This window comes from Sorex araneus, chromosome 1 (assembly GCF_027595985.1).
Source record: "Sorex araneus isolate mSorAra2 chromosome 1, mSorAra2.pri, whole genome shotgun sequence".
Lineage (NCBI taxonomy): Eukaryota > Metazoa > Chordata > Mammalia > Eulipotyphla > Soricidae > Sorex > Sorex araneus.
The window spans coordinates 429,653,990-429,674,466 of record NC_073302.1 but is presented as its reverse complement, the minus strand read 5'-3'; the positions used below and the strand labels follow the sequence as shown (position 1 = coordinate 429,674,466).

General features: G+C 42.2%; 1 protein-coding gene and 1 non-coding gene across 8 annotated transcripts in view; one reads left to right on the top strand and one right to left on the bottom strand.

Moving 5' to 3' along the window:
• The window catches only part of MKLN1 (muskelin 1), a 347,617-nt gene that overhangs the window by 10,241 nt on the left and 316,899 nt on the right, over positions 1-20,477 (bottom strand). For all 7 annotated transcript variants that reach the window (XM_055124497.1, XM_055124493.1, XM_055124502.1 and 4 more), the window contains 5 exons: positions 19,288-19,435; positions 18,144-18,258; positions 14,790-14,929; positions 13,166-13,268; positions 5,933-5,987 (listed from right to left, as the gene is read on the bottom strand). In XM_055124497.1, the coding sequence (XP_054980472.1) occupies positions 5,933-5,987; positions 13,166-13,268; positions 14,790-14,929; positions 18,144-18,258; positions 19,288-19,435 (561 nt within the window). The remainder of the gene's footprint in view (positions 1-5,932; positions 5,988-13,165; positions 13,269-14,789; positions 14,930-18,143; positions 18,259-19,287; positions 19,436-20,477) is intronic.
• On the top strand, positions 16,368-16,474 carry LOC129401237 (U6 spliceosomal RNA). The gene has a single exon (XR_008628169.1). It is a non-coding gene; the product is annotated as a U6 spliceosomal RNA (small nuclear RNA).

Here is a 20,477-nt window from a genome sequence, read left to right as displayed (position 1 = left end):
AAGAGGGGCCTGGGCCACAGAATCTTTCCTCTTCGACCTTCAGCGAAATGCCTTTCTTCCAGCCAGCTGTGGGACTGCTTCCAGACGCTCTCTGCAGATTTCCAGTCTAAAAACGGCCAGTTTTGTCTTGATTTCCTCCCTTCCAGAAAGGGCCTACCAAGGCATGGCGCCTCAGGGAGTGCCGTCAGGAACAAAAGCAGTCGGCCAGAGAGACAGTCCAGCCGTTACGGCCCTGCATATGGCTGACCACAAGGTCCCCTCAGGTACTGCCAGGAGTGATTCACCCAGCAGTGAAGAGTCAGAGGCCAGTGCTTGGCTGAGCACTGAGCCCACCATGCCAGTGGAGCAGTGCCGGGGAGTGACACATATCTACAGGGCCAGAGCAATAGGACAGAAGGGAAGGCACTTGTCTTGTACGCAGCTGATCTGGGTTCAATCCCCAGCACCCCGTCTGGTCCCCTGAGCCCACCAGGAGTGACTCTTGAGCACACAGCCAGGAGTAAGGCCTGAGCACTGCTGGTATGGCCCCAAAACCAAAAACTAGCATTTAACTAGACCATGATACTCCAAGCAAGGACTATTTCAAAATGAACGTTCATTCAATTTATGCAGTTTTCGATGCAATCTGTTTTTTTTTTTTTAAATCTTGTGATGAACATGAATAGAACATAACATTGCCAAGGATACCAGTTTTTTTTTGGAATAAAAAAAAATAACTCTTCAAATTTTTTTAATTAATAAAAAGGTCTGGAGAGGCTGGAGCGGTAGCATGGCGGGTAAGGTGTTCACCTTGCACGTAGCTGACCTGGGTTCGACTCCCAGCATCCTATACAGTTGCCCGAGTACTGCCAGGATTAATCCCTGTGCTTGCAGGGTGTGACCCAAAGAGCAAAACAAAAACAAAAACAAAAACAAAAACAAAAACAAAAACAAAAACAAAAACCAAACCAAAAAAAAAAAAACCGGTCTGGAGCCAGGAGACAGCTATAAATGCTGGGGCTCCTGGTTCAGTCCACGGCACTGCGGCACTGCCCAGTTCCTTAAGCCTCAGTGGGAGTGGTCCCTCAGGGAGGGAGGGATAAGGGATAGGAGGGAGGGAGGGATAAGAGATAGGAGGGAGGGGGAGATAAGGGATGGGAGGGAGGGAGGGAGGGAGGAAGGGAGGGAGGGAGGGAGAGAGGGAGGAAGGGAGGAATTTACAAAGCTTACTATCCATCACCAAAATAGATGAAAGGAAATATTCCAAAATACTAACAAAGCTATCTCTGAATGGTCAGATTAAAATTTTACCCCCCTGATTTTACCCTCTCTCTAGAACTGCTTTATTGACGCTTTTTCTTTTGGGGCCACACCCAGCAGTGCTCAGGTCAACTTATTTATTTCAAACTCACAGTAAATATCAGGAATAGTGCAATGAAAACTCATATCCCCTTATCTGGATTAATCAGTTGCAAACACTTTTCCTCATACGTTTGTGTGTGCATGTACCCCAGTCATACTGTTTTTGTTATACCATTTGGGGATAAATGGTAGGTATCTTTACCCCTAAGTACTTGAATTTGAGATATTTCACCTAAGAACAAGAATATTCACTTATGTATGTGTATATGGATACGTATGTGTGTGAAACTTAAAATTTATGTCCATCATAATTTTTTTTTTTTTTTTTTTTGCTTTCTGGGTCACACCCAGCAGTGCACAGGGGTCAGTCCTGGCTCTGCACTCAGGAATTACTCCTGGCGGTGCTGGGGAACCATATGGGATGCTGGGAATCGAACCTGGGTCGGTCACGTGCAAGGCAAATGCCCTACCCGCTGTGCTATTGCTCCAGCCCCCATCATAATTTTAAGTAGTGATTTCCCCCACTAATCTAATGCTCAGTGCAGGATCAAACACTGCATTTAGTTTTTAAGTCGAAAACCAATTCCCAGCAACATCATATTCACAAATGTGTTCTAGTGCAGCTGGCTGTAAATTCAATGTTAATGAACCAATAATATAAACACATAAATGCTTTTTAAACAGAAACAAGTTCATCAGTCAAACTCACAACAGCTTTGCAGCCCCTCATTCTGTGTTCTGCTTGATGCTATATGGACATAACAGAGTAATAACAAGGATCCACAAGAATCCACTGTATAGGGCCCGCAATGATAGTACGGCGTGTGGGGCGTTTGCCTTGCACAGGGCTGATTTGGGTTCAATCCCTGGCATTCCACATGGTGCCCTGAGTCCCGCCAGGAGTGACCTCTAAGTGCAGAGCCAGAACTAAAAAGCTTGCTCACCGCCGGGCGTGGCCCCCAAACAAAACGAAGAATCTACTGTATCTTGTAGCCTATGTATGCATGTGCGTCAAGATCTCCCAGGCACCGTGGCTACATTTGAAGGGGAGGGACTGAGGGCAGGTGTTCAACAATACAGTATCTGTAGTATCTGTAGTCAATTAAAAACAGATAAATGCTAAGAAAAGAGGGTGGAGCTCCAGGAATCCTGTCTAGAAGACTCTGCAGAACCAGGAGAAAGGCTTACTGATGCAGAATCTCTTGCTCTTAACCACTGTTTCTCTAACTTTATCTTCAACAGCAGAATAAAAAGCTAATTACTCGAGGATAGTAGAAACTGGGAAAGTTCAGTGAGGATGGTGGTTTAGAGAAAGAGCTCAAACCCAGAAAGCCACCTACCAAATCACATTAAATCAGTGTTCTGTTTCCCAAGGAAGGGGCAAACCCCTATTTAATTCTCACTAAGAGTCAGAGAGGGGGCTGGAGCAATAGCACAGCAGGTCGGGTGTTTGTCTTGCACGCAGCCAACCCGGGTTTGATTCCCAGCATCCCATATAGTCCCCTGAGCACCGCCAGGAGTAATTTCTGAGTGCAGAGCCAGGAGTAGTCCCTGTGCATCACTGGGTGTGACCGAAAAAGCAAAAAAAAAAAAAAAAGAGTCAGAGAGTTTGGCTGGGACAAAACTTTTTTAGGGAATTTAGAAAACAACAGTAGGTCTTCAAACAATGTCATTTCAATATGACACTGTCAAGGGAAAACAAACAAGGCTTCCTAGCTAACACTGATCAAAATGCTGTCATTCACATTCGAGGGCTTACTTTTCATAAATGTGGTGTTACTTAAATTCACCATTTCCAAGAATCTCTTAAGTGAGGTGGAAGACTGACTTTACTTATACACATCAAACAATGCACTTCATTTTGATTTTATGTGGAGTTGGGATAAAATAATCCAACAGAAAATGAAGGAGAACAAGAACCAGGGGCTCTTGAATCAGCATGGAAACATGTAAAACATACCTTTTGTTTCTACACAAGCCATCAAGTTTCTGCTTACTAAGATCAGCGTGAAACTTGAATTTGCTCCACATCCAAATTCACCCATGTCCCAGTGAAGACTACGCTTTTTTTTTTTTTTGGCTTTTTGGGTCACACCCAGCAAGGCACAGGGGTCACTACTGGCTCTGCACTCAGGAATCACTCCTACTGGTGCTTGGGGGACCATACGGGATGATGGGAATCGAACTTGGGTCAGCCACGTGCATGGCAAACACCCTACCAGCTGTGCTATCGCTCCAGCCCTGAAGACTACGCTTTTAAGGGAGGGAATAACTGTAGCCCCCTGACTTCATTAGTTATTTAAAACACCAAAGAAGCGTCTCCCAAAGTCATTTCACTGAATTTCTTGCAGCACTGAGGCCAGAGCTCTCTCGATCTAATTGCATAGAGGGGAACGAGTGACCAGAAGGGTAACACAGAGCCAGCCAGTGGGCATCGCTGGGCCCGGTGCCGAATCTGACTCTGACACAGTGGCCTGTGGGAGTCCTCCTCCCCTCCCGCCTCAGGGGCATCCTACTGCATTCGCATGGCTCAGTGTGCCTGAGAGCTGTGTACAGCCCAAGCAAAACAAACTGTTCCTGATAAAACGCAGTAGCTGGCAGAGACTTGAGCAGAGACAGAAGGAAGGAGTTAAGCTAAAGGTAAAAATATTTGCTGACACCAGCCTACCATACCGAAGTGACTGCCAAGAAATTCTTGTTCTCAAGGCTAAATATAAGTCAGCCAGAGACATTTCAGCGCTGCCCACCAACACAACAGAAATAGCGGTGCTGGCTGGTGGGATCGATGCAGCACAAGGTACACATGGCAGGCTCCTGAGCACATCCCAGAGATCACTGTTTTGGATGATGCAACTCGAAAGGGTACGAATTTTGGAAGTTAGTGCTCATTCCTAGATTCCCCATCACAAGGCTGATATTCCTTTCTCTCTGCTCTTAATTCTATTAAGAAGAGAATTTATTTTGTTTTGGTTTTGGGCCACACCCTACCCAGCTGTACTTAAGAATCACTCCAGGGCTCAGGGGATCTTAAGGGGTGCCAGGGGTCGAACATGGGCCAGCCACATGCAAAGCAAGCACTCTATTCGCTGTGCTATGGCTCTGGCAGAGACTAGAGCAGAAACAGAAAAAAGGAGTTAATAAAAAAATATATTTTTTGAAGTCTTGGGGTCATACCCAGCAGTGCTCAGGGGTTGCTCCAGGCTTTGTGCTCAGGAGATCACAGGTGGGGATCAAGTCAGTGCCAATGTAATGTAAGGCAAGTCACGTGCCTTGACTTCTGTACTACTTCCCCCGTCACCTCCTTTTCTAATTTTTCTTATTATTGGTTATCAATAGGGGACTGGAATTTCTAACAGCCTAGAAATATTTCTTTTTAAGTCTCTGAGTAAATAGAATAGTATAAACAATTATCTACATTTCTAAGGGGAAACTTCTGGAATCATATTTTATATGAGCCCACAAAGCCTTGCCCTGCGGAATTCTAATATTCTGGAATTAAAAACTCAGGATTAAATTGCATTAATCAGACAGAAAGCTTAATGACTGGTTATGGAAAAGGAAAAAGCAAGACACCAAGAACACTGCTATTCTCTCCCATCCCTATAAGAAAACATCAGAATTTAAAATGTTGGTTTTTGCTCTGAGGTATGGTTTAATATTAATAAGCAAAATAACACAGTGAAAAAATTAAACAGATATCCAGCAGTGTCATTTTATCCCAAAGATAAGAAATAGTATCCATAATACACACTGAAAATATGCATTTTTTTCAGTGTATGTAATATGGATACTACTCTTTCAGACAAATACTCTGCCATGAAGTACTTCTCAGACAAATATTAACAGCGCAAGCATCAATGAGATTAACATGCATTCACTTTGTGACTTTTTATAAAGACAAGAGGAAAGCTGGAAATGATCATAATTTTACTGGTCTATTATCTTGTTGGAAAACTGAAGCTGTAATAAGGTCTTATTCTAAAATCCTTGAAGAATCACCTGTTGAAAGCCCCAGGTTCTGGAACTTCACAGTCTACGAGTTTAATTACTCTAATAATTTATAACTGCCAACTTTAGTCCTAAACGAAGACTGAGGTCTGGACGTGGGTGTTTGAGAAACAACCAGGTTTCAACCAGAACTTATCTCAAACAACTACGATTAAGGGTACAAAACTCCTATTTTCTCTGTTTCCAAAGCATTTCTTTTGTTGCCTACCTCATCACCATTCTTGTAACATCACACAGTTTCACAAAAATATGAGAGAAAAAACAACTTCAATAACAAACTTATTTCACAGTAAGTGTAACAGCAATATAGCCTATATTCTAAAACAATGTTATACAATTTAATTTTTATTGTGCTTCACTGCTATCTGCTTGTATAGGTCAGCAACTATATGAACTACAGACAAGATGATTCATCTATTTGTCGTTAATGCTTGGGAAATTACTTGCAGATTTGTAAGAATTTTGTATGCTACTTTAAGACACTTGTTTCATTTATTTACATGAATGTCTCATCTACTGCTTCACTTAAAAGAAAGCAAAATGCCAGAACATTTGGATAGAGAAGCTACATCAAAATACTTACCAAGAGCCGTAAAATCTGAACCCGATTTGAACAGAGCTGAAGCCAGGAGCTGAAACTGTAAAAGAAATGAATCAAATTAGCTGCTTAAGTTCACTGGAGAAAAACAACCTGTGTATTTTTGATAATTTATTAGACACTGCATGTCACGCAGTACATCTTACATAAATTACAAATACTGACAACTAGAACATCACGTTTAGAGAAAAGAATATGGTAACTTTTAAAAATTGGGCTAAAATTTTGTTCAAAATACTGCACAAAGTATTGGAGTTATTATGAACACATATATTAAGGAACATCATCATCATCATCATCATCATCATCATCATCATCCTGTTGATCGTCGAATTTCTCAAGTGGTCTCAGTAATGTCTCCATTCGCCCAAGCCCTGAGATTTTAGAAGCCTCTCAGGTCAACAAAATTAAAAAAAAGAAAATAGTTACTCTCTCTTTTTTTTTATACACCTGGCAGTGCTCATGGCTCTGGTTATCAGTCCTCTCTGCCAGAGAGATCAGCTGAAAATATTACCTAGACTGTGGTGTGTCTATTATCTTGTCTTTTATTTTTGATGGCGCTGGGATCAAGCCTCACACAAGTGCGGCACACGCTCTTCCACTGAGCTACCAGTCGGGGAAGAACAGGCTTTCAGTCCATACATGTGACCAATTTCTCGGTTTCTTTGGTTTGTTGTTTTTAGGCCACACCCCAAGGCAGGAAGCTACACCCAGTTTGCTCCAGGTTTGCTCCCAGCCAGGCTGCTGCAGGGCTGCAGGCAGCAAACCCAGGGCCTCTGCGGGAAAGCAAGTACTCCAGCCTTTGGAGCTACCTTCCCAACGCCACCAAATGATTTCTGCCTTTTAAATTAAAGAACATCAATATGTTTTTTCTTAAAAAGAAAAAAAGAAAGAAAATGCTACTGTACAAGAACTACAGTTAAAATACTATAGAACTATTTGTAAATATAACTTCTACGTGTACTAGGGAACCATAAAGTTCACATGACCCGTTTTATTGGGATATGTGCTTTACTATGATAGTCTGAAACTAAACGCGCAATATTTCTTTGTATTCCTATGGAGAAGGATGGGGAGAAATTTTTATTTTAGTAATAAGATTAACTACGAGGAACTGATAACATAGCGGCCTCGCTCGCTTGCTCTCTTTCTTTCCCTTTTCCCTTCTCTTTCCTTCCTCCTTCCCCCTCCTTCTTTTCCTTTCTTCCTCCCTCCCTCTCTCCATCCTTCCTCCTTTCCTTCCTTCTCTCCACTTCTCACACAAGCAAGGCTTGAGTCGTGCTGCTGAATCATCTCCTGAGCTCTGAGGCCTCCAGGTACCAAGTGATATTACACTACTTGAATAATCACGTTTTTATCCCAGGCTCAGACTTGACTACCCAAATGTCACTCAAGTATCTCAGTTGGCGGTTTCACTGGCATCTCAGAGTATGTCCCAAACTAGGTGGCAGAGTCCAGCCAGGAGCATCCACCCAGGCCACTAACCACCCGCTCGAGAACAGTACCATTTCTGTTGACAGTAACTCTTATCCTTCCAGGTTTTCGGGCCCCAAACTTCAGTGTCTTCTTCAAAATCCTGTAACTAATCCATCATAAATTCCTATTGGTTCTACCCTGACAATATTGAGACTCTGATCTACTGTATTTCTTACTCTCTTCTATGCTCTGGTCTAAGAAACCATCACCTCTCCGCTTAGATTTCTGCCATCTCTTTCACAGGCCTTTCTATTTTGTCTTGTTCCCGTGTAGCCTATTGTCAAGACAGTAGCCAGAATTATCTAATTAAACAGGAAACATGGGCTCAAGCTATAGTATAACGAGTAGGGCATTTGCCTGGCACATGGCCGGCCCAGGTTTGATCCCTGGCATCCCATGTGGTCTCTGAGCTCCTCCAGGAGTGATCCCTGTGTACTGCTGAGTATAACCCAAAACTCCCCATAATAAAAATTTTAAAAAGGGGAGACAGATCAAAGTGCTGGAACACGTGCCTTGCATCAATGAGGCCCGAAATTGGATTCCTGTCCCTTTAAGACTCTCTGAATACTGCAAGGCATGGTCCTGGAGGCTCCCTAAAATAAAGAAATAAAGGTACTTCATTCTGGAGTTGCCCTCATCCTAGCTCAAGGTGCATAATTTCTCCTCATAAGATTAAAAAAAAAAAAAACCAAAAAACCAGAGGTCGAAGAGATGACTCAAAGGGTTGGAGTGAATGCTTTGCACGTAGGAGTCTCTGGTTCCATTTCAGAGACTATCTGCATGACCCGAGAGCATTATACGATCTGTATAACCCTGAGCATCACTGGGTATGGCTCAAAAACCAAATGCAAAACCAAAACTAAGAAAACACTTAAGAAAAGCATGTAATAACATTCTTTTGCACAATATCCTAAAGTGGCTTTGTTTTGTTTGTTTGTCTGTTTGTTTTGCCACACTCAGCCAGGCTCAGAGTTTACTTCTGGCTCTGTACTCAGGAATTATTTCTGGCGGTTCTTGGGGATGCGGGAGGAGGGGGGGATCAAACTCAGGTTGGCCACATGCAAGGCAAGCACCCTATCCCCCTATCATTCAAGATCCTAAACTGGCTTCTGAATTAATCAGCAAAAAAATGAAAGTCAAAATAAGGGCTCAGGAAGACATTTATAATCTGTTCTCATCTCCTGTCTCACCTCGAATATCTCCTTGCCCTTTTCACATCTATTCCAGACAGAAAGACCTCCCTGCTGCTATCCCAACATTACCAGACTGCTCCTATGCTAGGGTGTTTGCTCTAGCCAGCCAGGAACTCTCCCTTCCAAATGATCTGCTTAGCTCCCTCCCACATCCTGCTCCGTGTGAAACTCACCTGTGAAGGAGCCTGGCATAGTCATTCTATTTAAGGCTTCAAATGCCCAATTCATACTTTCTATACTATTATCTCCCTTCATACTTCAATTTTCCTAAATACTTATCAAGTCAATTTCAATATACTTTGCTTATTCATTATGTTTACTGTTTAACTGTTGTAAACAGTCGTTATCTCCCAGGGGTGGGGATCCTGTTGGGGTCAGTGAGGTAGCTCCTGTGCTTAGAGAATGCCTGGCATACTGGAAGGAGGCAATACACGTCTGTTAAAGGAATGACAATAGTAGTACTTTGGAAGATTATCACTGTCATCCCATTGCTCATCGATTTGTTCGAGTGGGCACTAGTACCGTCTCTCATTGAGAGACTTATTGTTACTGTTTTTGGCATATCCAATACGCATGGGTAGCTTGCCAGGCTCTGCCGTGCGGGCTCGATACTCTCGGTAGCTTGCCGGGCTCTCCGAGAGGGGCGGAGGAATCGAACTCGGTTCGGCCGCGTGAAAGGCGAACGCCCAACTGCTGTACTATCGCTCCAGCCCTTGGTAGAGTATAAAAAAGGAAAATTAATACAAAATGTCCAATACTGGCCAAAAAGCTTTTTCTCACTAGGTAAAATGGTGGGATTTTGTAGGTATTCTTTTCAAGGCATTTTCTAGAAAGAAAGGATTTTCATAAAACTTCGTAGAGTGTCACCACCGATTTAGAACGTATGTTTTGAAAAATGGAACAGGAAAAGAACCACTGCTTGGTCCGTAGTTGGGGAACCCATCCTTTCCCTGGTCACAGGCACCACTACTGACCCTCGACGGACCCTGAATCATAGTGAGGCACCTTTCCCCTCCAAAGGAAAAATCTTAAAAACTATGTTTAGTTGCTGATGTATTTAATACAATGAAAAACTTAACATTCATAAGAAAATCTACTACAGAGCAAATACGTAGCAGTAAAGACTTCACTAGTAAGTAGAACCGGGTGGTGGGGTGGGTCAGGAGCTCCGGCCATGCCCGGCTGTGCTCAGGGCTCACTCCGGCTGTGCTCTCCTGGACCTCTCCCGGAGGACTCGGGAGCCACAGGGGGTCCAACCCAGGTCAGCTGCATTCCCGGCAAGTGAATTGCTGGCAGCACTAACTCTCTAACTCTCCAGCTCCTCAAGTAGAACGGAAGGTTTTCATAAGGAAAGTGAAGACCTGTAAGTCTTATTAATAAATACTACAGATAAATATCACTGCCACTAAAATAAAAGTGCCACTAAAAGTAAAAATAAACTGCCACTAGAAGTATTCCCTCCCCCCAAAAAATCTATTCACATCATTTTAAAAAAATTTTGGGGTCACACCCTTTGGTACTCAGGGCTTGTGCTGAAGAATTACTTCTGGCAGGCCGGGGGAACTGTGGGATGCTGGAGACTGAGCCTGGGTCAGCCGTGTGCAAGGCCAACGCCCCGTCCTGCTGTTCTATCACTCTGGCCCGGAGTCACACATCTTTAAAACCAGAAAATACCCTCACCAGCTATTTTGTAATTCTCAAGGCCAGATGTGTTTTCAGTTTCCTACTAAAAGCAGAGAATATTGCTTTGAAAAGTGTCTGCAGCCAGTTCCGAAGCCAACACACCCGTGCAGCATGTCCAACATCATATCTTAGTTAGGACTCAACAACTCCTGACAGACAAAGCAGTTCCAGAAATGGCACAGAAGCCCAGAGCATACTAAATCATAACTTGGTACTATTTAGGAAAGGCAAAAAAGAAAAACCCACACCAAAAATTTTTCAATGGCTCTATCTGTACTTGAGGGTATCTCCTTGCCCTGGTTTTTAGCTTAGCTTTAAGAACAAACTGTTTTCTTTGGCCTACTTACAGCTCATACAGCTGAAATTATTTACTCTGCAATATTTTGTTTGGATTTAAAAAAAAAAAAGAGAAAAGTGTTTCTGAACTATAGTCAAATTTTAGATATAATATGGAGAAAAAGACAAGAAAACCTATTTAAAAGAGTCAAAAGTAAGATCTAACAAATGACCAGTAATGGCTTCTTCACAACTATTTCGGTTATAACCATACAGATTAAACCAAACATACTCTACTGTTTGGCAAAACTATAATTTTCTCTACTTCAAATAGAAACACGAACTGACTAAAGAGTGAAGGAAAGACAATGCAGCGTCTCCCTTCAGTGGGGCTCTAAGCGCGTTCTGCTGACGAAGAGCTGCACCCCACACTGCGGAAGTGAAACAGGCTGTATTTTCACAGCGGGCAGCTAGGAAAGGGCAAGCCCTGTGCGTGGGTGCCAAGGACATACAGTCTCCGCCGCTCAGAAGGATGAAGAATCTGATGCCTAAAAGTGACTCAACATTAAATCTATGTCAGAGCACAACGGAGCAAAAGCAGTACTTGATGCTGCTATTATAAAACGGAAGCAGAGAGACAGTACAGCAGGTAAGGCTCTCACCTTGCATGCGGGTAGCCTGGGTTCAACCTCAGGCACTCCACATGTTCCCCTGAACCCCACCGGGAGTGATTCTTAAGCACAGAGCCAGTAGTAAGCCCTGAGTACAATTGCGTGTATCACTGTCACTGTCATCCCGCTGCTCATCGATTTGTTTGAGCAGGCACCAGTAACGTCTCCACTGTGAGACTTGTTACTGTTTTTGGCATATCGAATACACCATGGGTAGCTTGCCAGGCTCTGCAGTGTGGGCGAGATACTCTCAGTAGCTTGCAGGGCTCTCCGAGAGGGGCGGGGGAATATAACCCGGGTAGGCTACATGCAAGGCGAACACCTAAAAACCAATCCCCAACTCCCCAGCACTGCATTGGAAAAAAAGGAACTGAGGAGGAGAAGAAAAGAAAAGAAAAAGAAAAAAGAAAAAAGAAAAGGCAAAGAAAAAGAAAATTGAAGCAAAGCAACAGCTAAAATGAAAACGAAGGAAAGGGACAGAACAGCATGTAAACACCACTTCTGTCAGTGGAAGGTACAACAGATGACAGTATGTACTAGGAACAAGGACGGCTGGTACAGGGGAAGTCAGCAGAGAGGCCGGAGGACCATGAAACTCACTGCAGATGTATTCACAGACTGGATAAACAAGTCAATGCTAAAATATTATCTTTAGAAAGAGTTTCTCCCAATCCATGTTATGTAACAAAAAGCTACACACACACACACACACACACACACACACACACACACACACACACACACACACACACAGAGTACAGATTCAGTTCATGTGAAAGGCAGCAAGGAGTTTCTTCCTACCCAGACTGTCTTTACTTTTCCCCTTCTTTTTCTCTCTATTTTTATTTTTGGGCCACACCTGGCAGTGCCCAGAGCTTATTTACTCCCAGCTCTATGCTCAGCAATCACTCTTGGTAGTGCTTGGGGCGGGGACCATGTTGGGGTGCTGGGGATCAAAACTGGGTTGGCTGCATTCAAGGCAAACGCCCTCCCTGCTGTGCCATTGTTCCAGGCCCCTCCCCTTCTTCCCTTAAGGGATTCTGGAGTATTAGAAGCAAAGCTGATACTGAAATATTAAGTAAGCTTAAGTAAAAGCAATATGGAACTATGGAACCAATAAAATGTTTGATTTCCTTCTCAATATACAACACTAATATCTCAGTTAAGTTTTCTCTTAATCTGAGGGAGTTCCCCTGGCTGTGTGTTCAGGGACATTCTTGGCAGAGTTAAGGAGCCCATGTGTTCAGGGCTGGAGTGATAACACAGAGGGTAGGGCGTTTGCCTTGCACGCAGCCAACCCAGGTTCGATTCCCAGCATTCCATATGGCCCCCTGAGCAGTGCCAGGGGTAATTCCTGAATGCACTGCTGGGTGTGACCCAAAAAGAAAAGAAAAAAAAAAAAAAAGGAGACCATGTGTGGTGCCAGGGACTGAACCTGGGGTCTGCAAGGCAATTTTCTCTGTGCACTCTCTCCGGCCCCTCAGTCAGAATTCTTACTGAGCTATCTGGAACTCCTCCTATGAATGAACCAGAGTTTTCTTTTTTTTTGGCTTTCTGGGTCACACCTGGCAATGCACAGGGGTTATTCCTGGCTCATGCACTCAGGAATTACTCCTGGCAGTGCTCGGGGGACCATATAGGATGCTGGGAATTGAATGCAGGTCAGCCGTGTGCAAGGCAAATGCCCTACCCACTGTGCTATAGCTCCAGATCCAAAGTTTTCTGTGACTTGAATCCTGTAGCAGCACGTAAAAATAGGCCCTACTCAATTTTTATTTCATCTGCTCTGTGCCACTTTATAGATTATAGTATCATCATATTGTCCTCTCCATCTTTAAAGGCAAAGGTCAAATCAGCAAATATGATTTAGATTCTAAAAAAAAAAATGTTCAATTTCTAAAGTGTATTATCACATTTACCTCTTTTGTCTCTTCTGGGTCTGAATGATCCACAGTTATGTAAAGGTCATTTTGTAAATACTTCAAAGCACTAAGGGGATCCATCTGGGCCTTCTCTTCAAACCTAGAAGACATAAACAAGAATAATAGTTGTCTAAAATTATGTAAAAGATTGGAAATGTCTCTTATGTGGACTGGAATTTTCTGTGTCTGGAAAGTCACTGTGGATACCGGGGGGGAAAAAAAATGCAGATGAGAATCAGAGTGGGCTGTAAAGCTGGGGGTCCCTGCAGAAACAACGGCCAGGCAGATGCGGAGCTGCCCCTGGACAAGAACACTTCCTAACCATAAGCAGGATCCACTGAGCCGCAAAAGCAGGTCAGGGGTACTGATCACAAAATAGAACTTGGAAAGAATCCGGTATATCCCACAGAGAACAGGTGGCGGGCTGCGGATGTGGCTCAGGAAGGAGAGCACATAACCAGCATGTTCAAGGCCCTGGGGTCACCTCCAGGACTGCACAGCACCCCCAGCATGGGGGCAGCACTGTAGCACTGTTGTCCCATCGATTTGCTCAAGCGGGCATCAGTAACGTCTCATTGTGAGACTTGTTACTGTTTTTGGCATATGGAATACACCACGGGTAGCTTGCCAGGCTCTGCCGTGCGGGAGAGATACTCTCGGTAGCTTGCTGGACTCTCCGAGAGGGACGGAGAAATTAAACCTGGTCGGCCGTGTGCAAGGCAAACACCCTACCCGCTGTGCTATTGTTCTAGTCTAGCACGAGGGTATAAAACAAAAACCAAGTTGAGATGAAATTGAAATAAATGGTTATATTTGTAGTGTCCACTGGAGATGATTAACAGATACTTTAGAAACAGAAATAATTTTATTTATAGTATTTTTTATGGATGAGGTGGAGCGATACATTAGTACATTATACGCTATACAATGCCATCTTCTGCAGCGAAGCCTATTCTAACACTCCTATTTAAAATCACATCCCTGGGGCTGGAGCCATCGCACAGCGGGTAGGGCGTTTGCCTTGCACTCGGCCAACCTGGGTTCGATTCCCAGCATCCCATATGGTCCCCTGAGCATCTCCAGGAGTAATTCCTGAGTGCAGAGCCAGGAGTAACCCCTGTGCAATGCCGTGTGTGACCCAAAAAAGAAAAAAAAAAATCACATCCCTAAACACTTCACTTGTACAAAAACAGTGCTTAACCTGTTACAGTTATGGCTTTTAGAATACTTACTGTTCCTTGTTATTTTTTTGCTTACAATCCTAAGAATGGAAACTTGGAGGAAGGATTTTTGTTTTCCCCCAAAGTCTAGGATGAAAAACTTATTGAGCATCTGTAATGGATGACACTTCCTTATTCTTTATTTGGAAATTGTTAGCACTGATATCTATTTTTACTTCGCAGTTTCCTTGAAAGAGTAAAGTAAAAATAAGGACATATAAGAGGGAACTGACAAAAGTCACAGCCTTCACAGTAATTATATTCCTGTTTCTCAATTTCCAAAGTAATTATTTATCTTTGTAACTATTTATCAAAGTAATTACCAGAAATTCATCCCCAAGGCTTAGATAATACTAATGTCAGATACTGTCCAGTGGAAGGTCACAATGGCATTCTTTTACCTGTGTTTTCTTATGAGGTACTTGCAATGCCTCAGCAAGTAATCCTTTGAAGGCCGACACAACTTCAGTGACCAGAAATCATCTAATCTCATTTTTGGAGAGCAAGATTTTCCTGGATTTCCACCAAATAAATAATGAACCTGTAAAGAACAAAATATACTGGATTTTAAAAAATGCACACATGCCATGTGGGGGAAGGGAGTTGCGGGCTGAATGTAGACTAGAGACTGAACACAATGGCCACTCAACACCTTTATTGCAAACCACAACACCTAATTAGAGAGAGAGAACAGAAGGGAATACCCTGCCACAGTGGCAGGGTGGGGTGGGGGAGATGGGATTGGGGGGATGGGAGGGATGATGGGTTTATTTGTGGTGGAGAATGGGCACTGGTGAAGGGATGGGTTCTCTTTGTATGAGGGAAACATGAGCACAAAAATGTAAAAATCTGTAACTGTACCCTCACTGTGACTCACTAATTAAAAAATAAATAAATTTTAAAAAAATTAAAAAAAAATAAAAAATGCACACACATTCAAAATCATAGTAAAAATGTACTAGTCATAGTAAAATTTATTCATTTTGGTGGTAGTACATAATAGACATTCTTAGCTCTTATGTAAAATAAAGCATTATTATTATACTATTGTTATTATATCACTATCACTGTATCGATGCCATCCCGTTGCTCATCGATTTGCTTGAGTTGGCATCAGTAATGTCTCCACTGTGAGACTTACTGTTACTGTTTTTGGCATACCGAATCTGCCACAGGTAGCTTCCCAGGCTCTGCTGTGCGGGCGAGATACTCTCAGTGGCTTGCTGGTTCTCCGAGAGGGATGAAAGAACTGAACCTGGATTGGCCGCATGCAAAGCAAACACCCTAGCCACTGTGCTATTGCTCCAGCCCTTACAAAATATACCAGAAATTAAATAAAGGTGAGGGTAGAAAGTTCAGTCCTATCTTAGAATTATATAATTCTTGATAATTTATACTTTGCAAATTATGAAGCAACTATTTTATTATCATATATTATTACAGAATATAAATACTAATACATTATTATTATTACATCTCTAATTTCTCTATTTTTCTTAAGGTTCCACTTTACTTTAAGGTAATATGACTGCTTTCTTAATGTGTGTGTGTGTGTGTATTACAACCACAAAGCTTGCAAGGAAGACTATGCTCTGAAAAAAGGGTTCTGACTGGTGTTTTGGGGATGGAGAGTTTTGGGCCACACCTGGTGGTACTCAGCTGTAACTCCTAGCTGGTTCAAGGATCCACTTGGGGCTAACTGCCTGCAAGGCAACTAACTGCCTTTACACTCACATCACTCTAGCATCAAATGACACTTTATATTAAGATGAGTCATATAACTGCAAATACATTGATGACAGAGCCCATGAAACAAAAGCAATGATAGTACGAAGCTGATCCAATAATCAGTTTGCTTAGAGCAATGAATAACAGGAATTAACAAGCTAATAAAATGTTGGTCATAATAAGAAAAAAAAATTTCAATAGACACACATGAATGTAGATGTATAATAAGATACTTCTAAAATTTTAATACAGTGCTCGCTTCGGCAGCACATATACTAAAATTGGAACGATACAGAGAAGATTAGCATGGCCCCTGCGCAAGGATGACACGCAAATTCGTGAAGCGTTCCATATTTTTAAAACAAATACTTTTTTTAAAGGATCACAGAAAATTTTAAGACCATGTTTCTTATTCACCTGTGCCTATCTATGTGTCTTAACATTATGGCGTCAGTTTTGATATGATGATATTTTTAGTACAACAATGACATTGCAAGTGTCTTAGAAACCATTCCCTCTCCCACTTTGATTTGAAGAAGCAAAGTCTTTTGCAATTTTCTCATCTGTGATCATACTGCCTCATCATTCCTGCTCATGCTTTTAGCTAGGAAAGAGACTGCTTAGCTTTCCAGACAATTCATTGTACCTAAAACTGCATTTGCCAAAGTGTGTTGCATGAACCTCCAGTTTGACCTGTTGTAGTAATTTTCATTAAAGTATGTGTACATATATATAAAAAAAAAAATAAAATAAAATTTTAATACACTTAATTTGTTTTAGTCTTTAATGCCAAATATTAAATGATATATAATGTCTAGGATAAATTTTTAAAGTATTACCCATCTTTCAATTAAAGCCAAAAAGGAAATATATAAAGAATACAATAACTGTTTCACTATATTAATTGCAGTTTAGAGATCTTCTGTTCTTGACATCGTGTCAAAGCACTTCCTGAAATTTGGAAACACCAACAATATCATCTAATCAGAGGTATTATTTCTATCATACAGTTATAAATGCATTTACCCTTTACTTTGGGAAATCCTAAAAGAAAAAACCATAATTGTTTTCATGTTATCCTTTGCCTAAGTCTCTCATGATAGAGAATTTAAGTAATTACCAATGGCCTTAAAAGCAAGAACCCAGAAAAACAGTTACAGAAATCATCTAAACAATTAACGAAACATAACTTCGAAATGTAGGGCAATTTTCACAAAGCTGAGAGAAAAGACAGAAAAAACTTCTTACATAATGAGAAAAAACCTGAAAGTTACATATACTTTCTTATTCTATATGACAAGATCCCCCAATGCTGAAAAATGTACACATTAACTTGGATGTTCATATTGTAGAAACAACAGGCCACAGTACATGTGTGACTAATGCAGCCAAACATTGGCCACTGGACACATGGGGCTGGGGGGTAGAGTGGGGGGAGGGCTGGGGCCACACCCAGCAGTGCTCAGGGGACCATATGTGGTACCCGGAATTTGAACCAGGGTTGCAGCCCACACAGCCTCAGGTAAGGCAAGTACCTAATCTTCTGGACTATCTCTCAGGCCCTACTGGCCATTTTCAAAGGAACAAAAGTGCCAGAAATAATGAACTATGCAAAAAATGCTTAGTTTTGTAAAGAATTTTAGGGAGAATATGTCTGTTACATATCGCTGGAACGATAGCACAGGGTTGGGCCTTTCACTCGGCCGACCTGTGTTCGATTCCTCCGCCCCTCTTGGAGAGCCCGGCAAGCTACCGAGAGTATTGCGTCCCCACAGCAGAGCCTGGCAAGCTACCTGTGCATATTGGATATGCCAAAAACAGTAACAGTAACTCTCACAATGAGAGACGTTACTGGTGCCCGCTCCAACAAATCGATGAGCAACAGGATGACAGTGACAGTGACATATTCAACTATATGTCCGCTATTTGGTGAAAAGTTTAACTTACAAATAATTAGGAACATGTATATGGGGATTCATTCAGATTGCAGGTCACACAAAATGTATGGGACAATGCAGTTAAGATACCTTGTGTAACTCATCATATACAAGCTGATGGGCAAATCTTGGACATGGTTCTTCCTCCTGAAGACTTTTATTTGGATTATCCTTTGCAGCTTGATCATTCTTATAGACACAAGACCTGTAAGATACTGCTTTTAAGGCATTTTATCCTTGAAAACTAGCAATACACAAAATATCAACACAGCTATAGTAAGCAAATTAACTGCATGTCTGATTACCAACAAAAACTGTACATTTATCCATATCAACATTTAAAGCTCTGATCACTCTCATAAATAATCTTGTTTTGTAGAACTGAGTTCTGATATTCTTTTAATATCCATAAAAAAGTTACTGAAGAGCAACCTATCATATTGTGAACTTTTAACAGTTCATTCACATGAAGGTTTCAAAGAAAAGGTGAAAAGAGGTGATTCCATTTATCTATTCACAATTTTTTAAAAAAGCACTGCTCGTGTTTTTTACTTTGTTCATAGACAACTAATTTAGAAAACAAATTCCATAACTGCTAAGCCCTCCCCTATTATTGAATAGAGGAAGTTAGGCTCTCCTACTGTTCTGGTGAGCATATTCACTTCTGGAGTGGTCCTGGATATTAGAAATGAATCTCCTACACAGCTGTTTTCCAAAACACTGTGCAGCATCACGTCTGCAAGGTGCCCAGGGACAGGTGCTCTCTGTGCTGTGGAGACGCTAAATGACAACGCTGTCTACCCTGCTCTAGGCTAACCACTCGTAAAAAGTAAGACCTTGGACACATCAAAAAGTCATTGTTTCTACTGGGTAACAGAATCTAGATTAAGATACCATTCTCTTGATTCCAAGTCAAGGAACCATATGTTAGTTGAACAACTCAGAGGTAAAATCTATTCCCTGAACATCACTTAGACAGACACTGGAAATGAATCCCTTCCGTCTCCCTCTCCCGGATACTGACTCTTCTTTTTGGTGGTGGCAGGGGTCAGCAGACCCAGCAGTGCTCAGAGCTATTCCTGCTTATTCCTGGCACTGTGCCTGACCCACGTGTATTATCTCCCTGGCCCTTCACACAGGCATTTAAATGCATCACATCAGTTACCGCCAGGCCTTCCTTACCTTTCTCCTTTTGAAATGTTATGGGATTATAGCAAAGACCAGTGTTACTTACCAACTATTCCTCACAATGTCATAAATCCAGAATGAATTTCTAACATTCTCTTCTCTCTTTTCCTTGTCTTTGCTAAGTCCAGATAAGACATGTATTTCATTCAGCTCGGGATCGATAGTTGCTCTCTGTGTGAATCCTGTCATTGGAACTGCAAATTGAAGGAGAAAACAGACAACAGTACTTGTGTTAGGCAACAGGGCATATGTTTATCTTTCAGAGATAAACATATTCTTTCCCTATTCTACTTGTGGCCCTGGTGCTTACCCCTTAGCAAGGCTACGCCATGTCTATGTAAAACAACAAGCGATTCTTCAGTGCCATCCTACTTTAGAATGAAAGGTCTACATGGGCAGAAGCCGTTGGGCTCATGGTTCAAGACCCAGTGCCCAAAGCAGCACCTGGCACCGAACAGTCAGAGCAGCCACCCAAGCACTCGCTTGTTGAGAGAGTAAGTGAATACTAGTACGATGGCGTCCAGCAGGGAATGGTGGAGAGTGGTATGAAACGTGATCATTTTCACTGAGGGAGTGGACAAAAAGCCTTCATCAATTTATTATCTGGGTCAGCTCTCAGAGTAAGAGAGAATACTGTGTTGACCTGGAAAAATGAGACTCTGACAGAACATGAAACACAGGTTTGTTTGAAGGAATTGTTCATGATCCGGGAATGCATTACTTAATATCCAAGAGGAGAAAAAAAAACATTCTGGAGTATAATGTGCCATTTTGTCTTCCTGAGTGACTTGAACTCCCTAGAACTAATAATGCTTGGGCTTTTGTAGCCACACCAGGCCACACCAGGAGGTGCTCAGGGCTTGCTCCTGGCTCTGCATGGCAGGATCACTTCTGACAGGCCTGGGGCACCAGACAGGACGCAAGGGATGGAACCTGGGTCAGCCGCGTGCAAGGCAAGCGCTTTACCCACTGTACTCTCTCCAATCCTTTTTTTTTTGTTTTTTTTGGTATTTTTAAAAGCTATTATATACAGGGCCAGGGCATACAGCTCTGTAGTAGAGGACATGCTTTCCAAGGGTGTGAGGCCTTAGGCTGTCAGATGGCCAGTACCCCACCGGCCCCCCAGTTTTTTTTAAATTAAAGAAGTTATTTAAATGGGTGATTAACTTTTCAGCAGAACACTAACCAGCAGAATTTTGCAGAAAATGTCATTTCCCCCATCATTGCTATTTGGAA